This window comes from Morone saxatilis, unplaced genomic scaffold, assembly GCF_004916995.1.
Source record: "Morone saxatilis isolate NCDOM2014 unplaced genomic scaffold, NCSU_SB_2.0 Contig23, whole genome shotgun sequence".
NCBI classification, from domain to species: domain Eukaryota; kingdom Metazoa; phylum Chordata; class Actinopteri; family Moronidae; genus Morone; species Morone saxatilis.
Window position 1 is genome coordinate 18198034 of NW_023339796.1, and position 13148 is coordinate 18211181.

Here is a 13148-nt window from a genome sequence, read left to right on the forward strand (position 1 = left end):
GTGTGTGTGTGTGTGTTTGCAGACTAATGTAACCGTGGGCAACAGCAGCAGGGTGGTGGCCTGTCTCTCTCCCTGGGCTCCAGTCCTTGAACTCAACCACTCTCAACCCTGTCACACAGGTAACTGAAATTATTCATTTAGTCAACATGAAGCCAGAATAGCGGCACACATAAGCTGACTGACCCAGATAGGTTGGGTTTTTAATACAAAATGTTTCCTGTGTGCAGTATAAAAATATTGTCATGCAGGCATACTACACCAGTTCTAGTTCTAGGCCGACAGCCTTTTGAAGGTGCAGATTGGGATAAGTTCCAACTTCACTATGACTATGCGTCTGACAGCTATGAGGAAACACTTTCTGTGTGTGTCTGCAGCTTTGTTTGGAGGATATGGCGTTGAGGTGAATGTCAGTGTTCCTAAAGCTGTTGTCAGGCTGCCTTTCCCTCAGTCAACAACATGGTACCTCACCCTGCAGCTCACATGTAACAGGTAATCGTGCAAATATGGTTTTATGTAACGCTACAGTGTGTTACGCATTATTCATGTTTAGACATTTTTAATTAAAACACCAATCCATATTTTTTTTGAGAGTCTCTAAATGACAGGACATTAAAGCGCATTTTTTTTAATCCACATTTAAAAGTCTCAGAGACCTGGAGTTTGATGAGCTATTTCTGTCTTGTTCATTGTTTTTGTGTGTTTTTTTTAAATATTTAAATGTGTGTGTTTGTCTTGCAGCAGTGAATGTGGTAATACTTCATTGGTGTCTGTGGTCCCAGACGTGTTCATCAGTGCCTGTGTAGAGGACTGTGGGACATACGGTGAATGTAGACTACTGAGATCCTACAGCTACCTGTATGCTGCGTGCGTCTGCAAGGCTGGTACGACACACACACACACACACACACACAAAGATACTTCTATATTTGTGAGAATGTTGCTTTACTTAGCTTCAATGTGAACTAAAGCGTAAAGCCCAGCCTCACTGCCTTTTACTTGAGCTAAAATAATATGTAGCATCCCTGTGTTTGTGTGTTTGTGTGTGCGCGCGCAGGCTGGAGTGGTTGGGGCTGCACTGATGACTCGACAGCTCAGTCGTACCGTCGCCAGTTGACAGCCACTCTGCTGCTCACGCTCAGTAACCTGTTCTTTCTGCCTGCCATTGTGGTGGCCATCAAACGCTACTACATCACTGAGGCCTCCGTCTACCTCTTCACAATGTTCTTCTCCACGGTAACACATGCAGAAACACACATACACTGCAATGTCTAGAGTGAGCAACACTCTAGACATTGACAGGTCACTATGGGAACATTTATATCTATGTATATATTTTATATGTAACTGTGTGCAAGACAAGCTTACAGAATGTGAGAGTTAATTCCTCCAGTGAATTTCCTTGTTCTTTCTTTCTTCTTTTCATATTTTAGTTCTACCATGCATGTGACCAGCCAGGTATAGCCGTACTATGCATGATGGACTACGATACCCTACAATACTGTGACTTCCTGGGGTCAGTCTGTTCCATCTGGGTCACCATCCTGTGCATGGCTCGCATCAGAGACACATTCAAATATGTAAGACGCTGCCTATTTAACACTATTATCACATTATTATGATGTTTTAAGTGCTAATGTTTGTTTAATATTGTATTTTTCCTAATACCCTGTGTAGACTCTGTTTATGCTCGGGGCTCTGCTGATAGCCATGTCAATGCAGCTGGACCGCAAAGGTCTGTGGAACCTGTTGGGCCCCGTCCTCTGTGCCATACTGTTCATGGTCGCTTCCTGGGTAAGAGATACAGCACGATGCAACAGGAAGTCTATAAAACGCTATCTGACAGGAAACTGCTGCCGATTCTCTTGTTGATCAAATTCTAGGCAGTTACAACTTTGCTGAAGTTGAAGTGCTGAATGTGTCGCTCACAGGTATACCGAGGGGTGCGGCGTCGACATTGTTACCCGCCTTCTTGGAAACGCTGGGCCTTTTACCTGATCCCCGGGGCGGTCTGCGCCCTGATCGGTGTATGCTTGTACATTTTTGCCGAGACGGAAGACAACTACTACTACACGCACTCGCTGTGGCACATCCTGGTGGCCAGCTGCGTGGTGTTCCTGCTGCCACCCAAGGAGAAGAACAGGGAGGCGTTGGGCTGGACCAGGGGCTGGAGCTGGAGCTGGAGCTGGAGACCCCGGGTTTGTGGGTACACACTCTGTCAGAGCAGCAAAGAAGAACTCTACACTGTCACATAGTTGGACAAGAGATGCTGTAGGGAAGCAGAGTGACTAGGCATTGATTGTTAAACAGCCTTACAGACGTTCACATAAGGTAAAAAAAGACATACACGAGCACAGGGTGTCTGCTGGTGTCCACAAAATCTGACTCTTCAAATGTTCTTAATATCAGGAATAAGCATTTTAAAATCTAATTGAGACCTATATTTTCATAGGTCTACCATTTCCATGTTCACATTTACAGAAGGGTTCAAACTTGTCTTATATTTGAATAAAGAAAATGATCTCTAAAAGTTTTGAATTAGCTTAAACAATTAACTTGCAGACATCCTGAATTACACACACGCACACACACACACGCACACACACACAAACAGCTCATTGAACCCAAATCCAACCTGCTGAAACCTCCAGGGTGATCCACTGCACCAGCTCAGGTGTGAACATCAAAACCTTCAGGTAGCACACCACCTGACCTGTGACCTCATAACCAGGAGTTTGTACATATTGTGTATGTACATATTTTACCAAGCTAGAACATTAATGTTTGAAATATTTATAAGGAATGGCACTTTGTGGATCTCTTTTAAAACTTTATATTCAGCCTATCATTGAGTCTGCTGATACAGTATATTTATAGTTGATGTAAACACTCCTCATTCTTGTGCCCTCTTGTATTCTCCTTTTCCCCACAGGCCTGGGCAAAATGTGCTTGATTTTTATCTGCCAGTTTTAAGAACATTTAAAATAGTTTGACACTATAACTCAGTCCACTTTTTAGCTTTTGCTCTGGAACTTGCAGTCGTATAACATGGTCTTCGTCAGCAGAGGAAGAGTTTTTTTTTTTTATCTACAGAATTTTATCATTGCAGAACATTAAAGAAAATGTAATTTAGATAAAGACATGTAATAGAAATCATTTAAGACCAGTAATCAGCTCTTTATGTATTCCCATAGCTTTTTTTTTTTTGTAGAACACATTCTCAGCCAGTAGCCAGCTGTAATTCAGGGGCTTTTCATCGAGTGTACATGTGAACTAAAGTGTAGTAGTATGGGATACAGGGTGCCTCCTCATTCCTTAACAAAATCTTAAAATCCTGTACATGGCAGGAGGTTACGCCCATGTACAGATATATATGCAGCTTGTATTGAAACTGGGTGTCTGTGTCCTCTCTGTTCTTGTCAGTTTCCCACTATAAAACCTTACCAGTTCCTAATTTTATTCTGAAGCACTTTTATGATTAAATAACAGATTCTACTATGTAATGTACATAGCCCTTATGTGTATGAATGGGCACTTTATGAATGTATATTCAGATTACTGTGTCTAGTGCCTCCTCTTGTCTGTGTATTTCTGTGAGTGAGTGTACTGTGTGAGTGTGTGAAAGTCGTATACAGTTTATATGTTGTCTGTTTTTAAGCGTCCCATACTGTGATGAGTTTCTCATTGTGATTTTGCACAGTTCAAACCGAACTTTTTTGTCACAATAGCCTTCATTTCTTTGTCGAAATATTGTTTTTTCCTTATGTGTGTGTGAGAGAGAGTGTGAAACGCTTTCTTTTGTTGTCACATGTAAGTAGGAGTATGAAAAAGCATACTACCGCAACAACATACTGTAGCTCTCATTGCGTTTAAGGATGAAGACATAAATCGTGCTTAACATGAGACATTTACTTCCTTGTACTGGACAGCTACTTTTCAATCTGTTAAAAAATCCAAACAGAATTTAGTGTACCAAAAATAAAATCTGTTGTGGAAAGAGAAATGTTTCATGATTTTTCTTCAGAGCTTTCATGTGGACAGTCTCAAACTGTTTTTTCCCCTTCTGACACGCACACACACACACTCACTCACTAAGAGTGGATGGGGAATGCAGGGAAGCGGATTAGCATAATCCTCAGAAATATAGAAAGTGCTTGTTGGAAGTGTTGAAATACACATTTCAGTGTGTGTGCGTGACTGGATTTGCTTGTGTGCCCTTATATAGCTTACCTCCATTAGTAGATTTGATGGTCTCTCAGGTCCTGCAAGGCTGACACAGATCAGTACTACAGATCACAACATCAAGCCTAACTGCTCTCTAATAGTCCAAATCAAAGCAGCAAAGACCGACACATCCTGACTTGTAGTGCCTAGTATGAGTCAAGCTTCAGAAACCTACATTTCCCATAATGCAACTCAGAATCATCTTTCATACATCCTAAATTTCTGTCAAATATTTGAACTTGCAGGCCTAACTCAGGACTTTGGATAGCTCCTCCACAGGCATAGAAGATATTCTACAAATGTTTAACTCTGCTGTAGTACTCCTTATGATGACTAATCTGACATGTAAGTATAAATTAACTGACTTGTCTCTTATAGGGCAACCTTGCTTAGCAGTAGTGGTGACAAGTTATCGTAAGTCCTACATTGATAATTTAAGTCATATGGACCTTAAATGTATGTGCTGTAGCACAGCAGTGATTCCTATCCTGGGTCTCAAGACCACCCACAGAGGTCCAAGATAAACCTGAAGGGTTTCACTGATGATTTGATGATCATTTATTCCTTAAAAAAAAAAAAAATCACTTTCATCTCTTCAGCCCTCCCTCTTAAATACAATCTGAGAAGAAAAATTTGGTTAAACTGCTTACAACTCATGTTCATAATTAATACTAGATGTTTGTTAATTTTTATAGGTCACAAGCCAAAAACCACTATTTTAGAATATGAACACTGTTACTGTGACAACATACAGCCAGTAGAGGGAGCCAGTCCAGTAGAAGAAACTGCAGCTCCCACAGGACCAATGCAGGGAAGAAGGAAGGGAAGTAAAACCTGAAAGGTTATTAGAAGGAAGGAAAGGTGTAAAAGTAAGTTTGTAAGTTCAGACACAGTAGTGGGAGAGAAAGAGAGCAGCATGTGCAGACAGATGGCACTGTGGGAAACAGAACTGAGCCAGTGCAGCAGCTATTTTTTATGTTTCTGAAAGTAGCTGTCAAATGGGCTGAGTGGCTGAGGCTCTATTATTCAAGACTACAAATTTTAGTGATGATGAACATTTCATTGTCAAATCTGTATTTGATTAACTTTTTATCTGATGATATATTCTGTAGCAGTTCATGTGGCAAAGCCTTCACATCTGGAGGTTAACAAATACTGTAACAAACCATATAGGGAGAACGAAAAAAAAGAACATAAGAGCGAGAGGAAGTCAGATGAAAAGAAGAAGTAGATTTAAAAATAAAAGCCTCACAGATCCACACACACTCACAGTTTACCACACATGCAGCACTGAGAACACAACACAACACTGAATGCTGTTGTGACATTTTATTGAGATGAAAACATGCTCAAGCTAAATTAACAGCAACAACCATCACAATGTGAAGCTCGGCCATGGAATGAACAAATTAAGCAAACTGTACGATAATCACATACATGCTGAGGCAAATTTTTGACTAAATACATATTTTACATCTCTATTGATCTATAAACCTTTTTTTCTAAAACTGCGTATGAGATAGAGAACAGATTCTTGGAAAAGGAAGATTTGGTGTTAGGAATCAATATCAAGAAAAACAGGACAGACTTTTTGGACTGAGATGGGATGCAGGATGACTATGCTGTAACGGTAGCACTAAAAGCTCTTTTTTCTCTATTCACTGCTCGTGCTGTGGGAATAAAATGTGATGCTGCTGAGTATGCATTTACACCTGTGATCTGAGAGGAAGCTCTAACACTGAAATCCTAGCTCTGGTTATGTTGCAGCGGTGAAAGAAAAGCTCTGGCTTTCACACAGACAGTAGGACTGTAAAGAAAAAGCAACTCCTTGGGTGGTTGCTATGGTGACCAACAGATACAATGGAGACTCAGGTGATTGAGACTGACACGTTTTTTTGGGCCTGGCATCAGGTTTGGGAACCGGCTGCAGAGTTGGTACCTGCTTGCCCGGCCCCCTTGGCCTGTCCATCTTCCGGGGCGACAGCCTGAGCGGGGGAGGGGCTAGCGTGCCGCTGGCGTCTCATGAAGGGAAACACACTGAGAGGAAGAAGAGAAAGAAAGAAAGAAGAGAAGTGTAATATTAGGGAATGAATGTATTGAGGTAAAAGGAAAATAAGAGTGGTAATTAAAGTGAGACTTTACCTTTTCTTTGTCTCCTGGGGGACAACAGCTTTGGCCAGCATGTTCTTGTATAAGTCAGACTTAAGATATCTTGGGTAAGAGTCCTATACACACATACACACACAAATACAATGGCATCACACAACATTACCACCTAAGTAAGTCTTAGAAACTGTCAGCTAGCCTTAAGTTGCCATTAAGCTGATGCTTCTCCTTTTAGTTTACAGACAAGATATAAAGAATATTCATGTTTTGACCAAATAAAATGAGCTTGGTTCACATTCCATCTGAATAGATGACTTTTTTTTTCTCTAAAGTTTGCCTCTAGGCCACAAAATCCAGAAACAAAATGCAAGTTATCATAATTACGCTGATGACAGTTATACCTGTCCTTGTCCCCTGAAGTTCTAAACTCTGTTAAATCACTTGTTGCATTAGACATAAACAATAAGATGTCTCACAATTTCCTGTAGCCCAACAAAGACAAAAGTAAAATTCTAGTTATTGGTGCAAAAACCTGCCTTGGAAAGTACCACACAGGTTAGTGTGGATCTGACTATTTTTTTCCAGATCACCAACATCACAAAGGCTGCCTGTTATCATCTCCAAATAGGAGTCTTCTCAGCTCTCTCACTTCCAGTTATTCCATATACATACCATATGAGGATATTTTGAGCACATTGTGTGCACCCTCGTATGAATGTGCTATATAAATAAAGTTTTGCTTGCTTGCTTGTGAGTTCTTCAGGGTGAAATTGCCCTTGAATGCAGGCTATTCTGTTTTACATATTTTTTAATGTATTTTTCCAACCCTCCCCCTTCTAGGCAGCCATTGATTTCTTTATTTTTTTATTAACATATGAAAATCAATTAGACTCATAAAGCTTGCATGAGTAGTGCCTCCCATCAACATCAATACTGCAATCATATTTAGTAATGCTCTATTATCATTGCATGGTAAGGTACATTATATGCAGAAAAGTCTGCAGTCAGCACTGCAATACCACGCAACAATAATGTAACTTTAAATGATCCTACAAATCAAATAATCAAAAGTCTGTTAAAAGATATTCTATGCAAATTAATTGAAACCATGGATTCCTGGAAGTGTAGAAAAAGAACATTCATATCCTATTTTGTCTGTAAGTTTCAAGTATCAAACAGTGGGTCAGAGTTCAGACCTTCTTCATGAGAAAGTAGATGTGCATTTGTGCGTCGTCCATGACAAATCGATGTGGGTGTCTGATCCCGTCTAGAGTTTTATCCATCGTCTTACTGTCGATGTTCACCCAACGGGCAGCTCCAGGAGCCAGGAAATTTCTGAGTCACACACAGAAGAGTGACTGTCACTGGATTGTAAATATAAGTCTGTATGCATGTTGGTGTGCTTGTAGACTTACTTGTAAATATCCTCCACTTTCTCAATAATCCTGGAATTTTCTCCATGTTTAATATCCTCACAGGCCTGCCAGAAACACAGGTTCTCCGCTAGCAGAGACAGACAGAGAGAGACAGACAATGGGGTGTTGGGTATGTATGGAGGTGAATGAAACAACAACGATGCAGGAAAAAGTGACACATAATTAGATACTTTTTATAGCATGGCTGGCCTCTGTGGAACACCTTGGCCCCTGGCAATATTTCATATGTCTGCATGGATAAACAAATAAATCCCTTATACCCTTATCACACTTAAATCTGTCTTGGACTTTCCTTCCTCCTTTCCGTTCTTCTTTCTTATCTACTTTCCATGTCATCTTCTTTTCCTCTACCTCAACCCTTCCATGTCTCACCACTGGGATTGTAAAATTTAATTAGAAAAGATAATGAAATTCTGAACGCTAATAGGAGTAAGAATAAATTTAAGGTTGATATGAATAACAATTACTTTTTCTCGGTTTATTATTGTAAGTATTGTAAGTGTCTCCATGTAAACAATAATGAATTTTGCTTGTATGATTGTGATTCAACATGTAAAACAGTTTGTTTATTGGGCTCCTAATAACGAACTAACTAAATCTTTAAGGGTTTTGACAAATTTTATCAAATCTGACACGACAACCATTACGAGTCAGGACACGCACACAAGTATATGAAAAGGCATTTCTGTCACTCCTCCTTACCACTAAACTCTTTCTCCAGGTAGGTCATGAACTCCCGCCTCCCCATGGAGTCATTAAGAAGCTCCATGAAGCTGAAGCTCCAACGTTCCACTCGGAGACGTGTTGGTAAGGGCACCCTGCTCACAGAAACACACCAACAACACAAACCAGGCACATAGGCATTCAAATGGCAAACTACTGTGATAACCATGAAGTAATGCATTAATTGATATGTGAAGAGATGCTACAAAAGCTAAAACCAGCTAAACTAAAATACTACAGTTGACTGTAGTTTAGACGTATTATAATGTGTGTGTATCTGTGTGTATTCTCTCACACTTCTGCATTCATTGTCCAATGTGCGGTGTCATCAGAGATCCAGGGGTTACTGGGAAGGCAGCCTTGCATAATGGGATCGTGGTTCAGGTACTGCTCGCTGTATTTCACAAAACTGCACATCCACACACAAATGCAGAGGCATGCACACACACACACAACCAGATGCACACACACATACACACACACACACAGTATTATTGTATTAGTGCTGCAGATCATAAGAGTTAATGGCCACTAATTCCAACTTGCCTCAGGAAGCATCCATTAGTGGCTCTTGTAGTGGAAGCAATAAGCCTTATGTGCATGTGTGTGCATGTGAGACGTGAAGTTCGGTTCAGGCAGCAAGTCAGTCCTTGTGTGTACATGTGCATGTGTGTGTGTCTGCGTATGTACGCTTATCAAACTGACACATACCCTTCTAGGCAGATGGATGACTTTACACGGTTTCTTCCAAGGGCCCGTCTACAGGTTTCGATCTGTGGGCAAAGGCAAAAAGCACACGTACGAATGTAAACGCCCACAAATCGAGCTATAATATACAGTCAATGCTCTTAAAGTGAGGGTGTATGCATTATGTATGATCTTTACCTCACTTTTGTAGTAGTCGCTGTTCTAGTTCTGTTAAGGGACACACAATGTCATCACTATAGTTCACACAATATCTGATTTATACATTTATACAGTCATTTCAATAGTAGGCAGCCTCCCAGTGTCTATATGTGCTCACTCATACAAACAGTGGCTTTAAATATTTAAACAGAATATATTCCGACACATGAGAAATGTACAGTATGAGCTTAAAAATATGAATATATATATATAGATCTAATTATCATCAAAGATGGATAATTCTCTGGACTAATTAGAAATTGAGTATTATAATAGAAAGAATAAAAATTGCATAGAATCAGCCATAATTTCTGTATGGGCCGAAAATTTCTAACCTCTATTAGAAAAAGAATGTAATATATTGAATTGTCCATAGTATAGCACAATTACTTGGACACTTACTTTGAAACAATCCCAGCAGCAAGAAAGAGAGAAAGCCATAACATGTTTTAGCACATTAGGTTTTCCAGAGCGGAATAAACAACAACGAATAAAACAGGAAGTAAAGAAATGTGATGTCACTGACCAGTGTAACTCTTGAGCTGTTATTTAGTCTCTCCAGACCCATGTCCAACACATTAAATGCCCCAGGCTGGAAAAAATATACACACACTAATAACTAAGTATAGTATGTCTGTCACTGAGCTTGTGTTTATGTGTGTGTGTGTGCTTCTGATGACAATGTGCGTGTGAGTGAGCACTTATCCTTCCTTGAGCTTTCCACTCCACTAGCTCTGACTTTTATTCTCAGGTTTCTCTTTCTTTTTCTCCATGCCCTCGTCCCTAATTCATAAGGGCAAGACAAGATGGAATCCCTCATCCAAGCCCCCGTCCTCTGCTTCACTCGCTTCTCTCCTCCACAGTAACTCTCAGCTTCCTAAGCAATCCCAGCTTCCCTCCCTTTCTTCTTGCCCCTTCTGATCCTTCTCTCTGTCTGTCTGTCTGTCTTTGTCTAAGAATCAAATGCACTGCTGTGGTGTGTAGGCAACATAAAGAAAGTGGAATATGACGAATATTATTTCTCTGTCTCTCTCTCTCTGTTGCCCCTGTTGTCAGCTGAGGCTTTTACCAGATGGGTTGAATATTTCATGTATGAGGCAGAGGGGACTGTGAGTGAACATTACTGGGATCTCTGACTGTTTTAAATACTTCAATGCACATTTCTATAGTTGTATAGTATGACAATGCATAGTATGGTATAGAACAGTACAAAAGAGCAAAATTGTATAGTATAGTATATATTCTAATCCACCACACTATAGTGTAAAGCAGTACAGTGAAATATTGTAAGTATAGAGCAGAGGTTTTGAAAGTGGGAGGCAGGCCTCTCCAGGGAGGCTCCAAACAATTTGAAGGGAGACTTAGTGAATGAAAGTGAAAAAAGATTACATTAGTTATCAAAAGGAGATCACATAGATATCGAATAGCCTACGTGTGTGTGTGACTTGGTTAAAGAGACACCTCAGAGATACATTAGATCGGGGGAATTGTATAGTTGTTCCACTTTCCCAGTCAGAAACGAATAAATGGGTTAGGGCAGACGTCTCTTTATGCTTTTGGTGTAGTTATGTCAGACAGCAATATTATGCTCCCTTGGCTCAATGGTTGTGTGTGTGGTTGGAATCAAATAACATAATCATAATCATTATCAAACCCTAACCGGACATCCAGGAATTGAGCTAAACTAAGTAAGTTAAATGAAGGAGGGGAGAGGGGGTGTGCCTTTTTCCAAGCTTTGTCTGAGGGGAGGCCGCAGTCTTACACTTTGAAAACCCCTGGCATATACTACAGTATATATTCTAATCCGACACAGAATAGAACACTATAGTGTATAACAGTACAGTGCAGTATAGTGTATTACAGTACATAGTCTAACACAACAGAGTACAGTAGCAGTGGACGTACCGGGGGTCTGTTGATGAGCCAGTAAGCCTGCTCCTGACATTCTAGAACAATGCGGTCAGCCTTCCGCCTCTGTTTGGATGCTCTAAACATAAATCACACCGTGAGTTTGTGTGTGTCTGTGTGCATGGGTGTGTGTGTCTGTGTGAGTGTGAGAGAGAGACTGTGACTGTACCTAAGTTGCTCTCTGGCTTGCATCACCACAAAGTCCCATGTGTGGTTGATCCTCTTGTGCAACACACTGTACCTCTCCTAAAAAAGGAAGAGGAAAAGGGACAAGAGATGAATGAGAAAAGAAAAGAAAGCACAGACAGAAAAGAGAGGCCTGTTAGTGCAAACCTACTACTGCATAATTCAAGCTGCACACACATTCTCTCTCTTACTTACACACATAGACACACGCTTTTCTCACCTTCTCATATTCCATTAGTTCTCCTTGTTTCCTTATGTTTTTTTTAGCCAAATAGATTGCTGTTGGGATATAAGAAGGACAACAAAAACAGTAAAGAAGTAAAAAACAAAGAAAAGAGATTTGTGTCCTGATCTACATCATATGTTGTGCCCATAGCTCCTGTAAATGCTTGTCAGGACTCTATGTTATATTTGAAAAGAAGGAATTATTGGTAGTTTGTCACATTTTATACTGTGATAATGGGTGATAGTTGTTTTCCCTCATAATTTAACATATAGTATATAAATGGGTCATTTTCCTTCACACTACTGAGATCCCCTCTCACCCCTTCAGTTTGTTTTTGGCATTACCATAGTCCAGCTCTGAGGCAGGCCACCGGGTGCTAGTCCAGAAGTAAGGAGTCTGAAAAATTACAAAAAGACATTATTTTTAAATATTAGGTTAGGTTAATAGTGAAGCGGGTCATGAAAAAGTGGCAGCGGAGAGTGGCAGATGGATGGGGGATTAACAAGTGGGCTAATGGAGTTAGAGAGAGAAAGGGATAGTGATGGAGAGAAGGTGGCGGGTTTAGCCAAAAGTGGTTAAGCTTTTAAACTGGAAAGGAGGGGAAGCAAGCAGGCAGAATGAACACACTACCTGGTGGGTGGAGGGGTGGCTGACTCACCTGGAAGCGGTAGGGCGACTCATCGGGCCGTAGCACAAGAGATCTCGGCTCCTTCAGGGGGTAAACGTACCCGTATCTCACCAGCATGGCACCAACATGCAGTGCCTCTGTTAATACACCACAGGAGGAACCAATCACTAGACTGTCAGGGGGAGTGAACTGGCTTTTTATGCAATCTTACACACATTTAAGGCTGACATAGATATTTCTGATGTATATTCATAGGACACTATTATTTGTGTTGATGATAGGGATAAAGCTCTCACATTGAACAAACTGAATGTGGAGAATAAATGATATTAACTGGCCAAAAGGAATATAATTAGTAACGCTGTGAACCTAATTTTTCATACATTTTTTAGCTCCCTGTCAGCAATCTCTTTCAAATCAAGGCTTTGTTCCAGTGATGAAATGCATCATCAATCTTCAGTCTCCCCTCATTTGTTAAAGAGCCCTACTTTTATGACTGACAGCAACCAAAAAAAGCTGTGTGATGCATTTTAATCAGCTCTTACCACTCTCTCTCTCTCTCTCCCTTGCTGACTGACTCCACTCTTCCCTACTTTAGTCTGCTCTGAGGAAAAGGGACCAGTGGACTACTTTTTTCCAACCTCTAATTTAGTTTAGGTACGTGGTAAAGTCTCCTGAGGTGAAAACCTCCACAGGGGCATTTCATCAAACCCAGATCATCAGGTGAGTTAATCAGACCTGGATCCTCTGGGGGTCACCCCATTTCTGTTTACTTGAAACAGCAACCCCCACAACACACACACACACA

The 13148-nt window shown here is 40.6% G+C and overlaps 2 protein-coding genes across 2 annotated transcripts in view; one reads left to right on the plus strand and one right to left on the minus strand.

Moving 5' to 3' along the window:
- pgap6 (post-glycosylphosphatidylinositol attachment to proteins 6) overlaps nucleotides 1-3986 on the plus strand; it is a 6839-nt gene extending 2853 nt beyond the window's left edge. Inside the window, exons 7-13 of the mRNA XM_035670339.1 lie at nucleotides 23-119; nucleotides 375-489; nucleotides 739-881; nucleotides 1055-1233; nucleotides 1431-1577; nucleotides 1675-1791; nucleotides 1929-3986. Of these exons, the coding sequence (XP_035526232.1) occupies nucleotides 23-119; nucleotides 375-489; nucleotides 739-881; nucleotides 1055-1233; nucleotides 1431-1577; nucleotides 1675-1791; nucleotides 1929-2252 (1122 nt within the window). The 3' untranslated portion in view covers nucleotides 2253-3986. The remainder of the gene's footprint in view (nucleotides 1-22; nucleotides 120-374; nucleotides 490-738; nucleotides 882-1054; nucleotides 1234-1430; nucleotides 1578-1674; nucleotides 1792-1928) is intronic.
- A 1562-nt stretch (nucleotides 3987-5548) lies between these two features.
- On the minus strand, nucleotides 5549-12477 carry rgs11 (regulator of G protein signaling 11; the record flags this gene model as incomplete). Its single annotated transcript, XM_035670340.1, is given in 14 exon segments — nucleotides 5549-6258; nucleotides 6364-6446; nucleotides 7524-7662; nucleotides 7743-7830; nucleotides 8466-8581; nucleotides 8782-8895; nucleotides 9198-9259; nucleotides 9372-9401; nucleotides 9919-9984; nucleotides 11298-11379; nucleotides 11470-11546; nucleotides 11707-11765; nucleotides 12057-12108; nucleotides 12371-12477. Coding segments are annotated over 14 exon segments (1205 nt in total), but the record flags the coding sequence as incomplete, so codon positions are not given.
- Nucleotides 12478-13148: the final 671 nt, after the last annotated feature.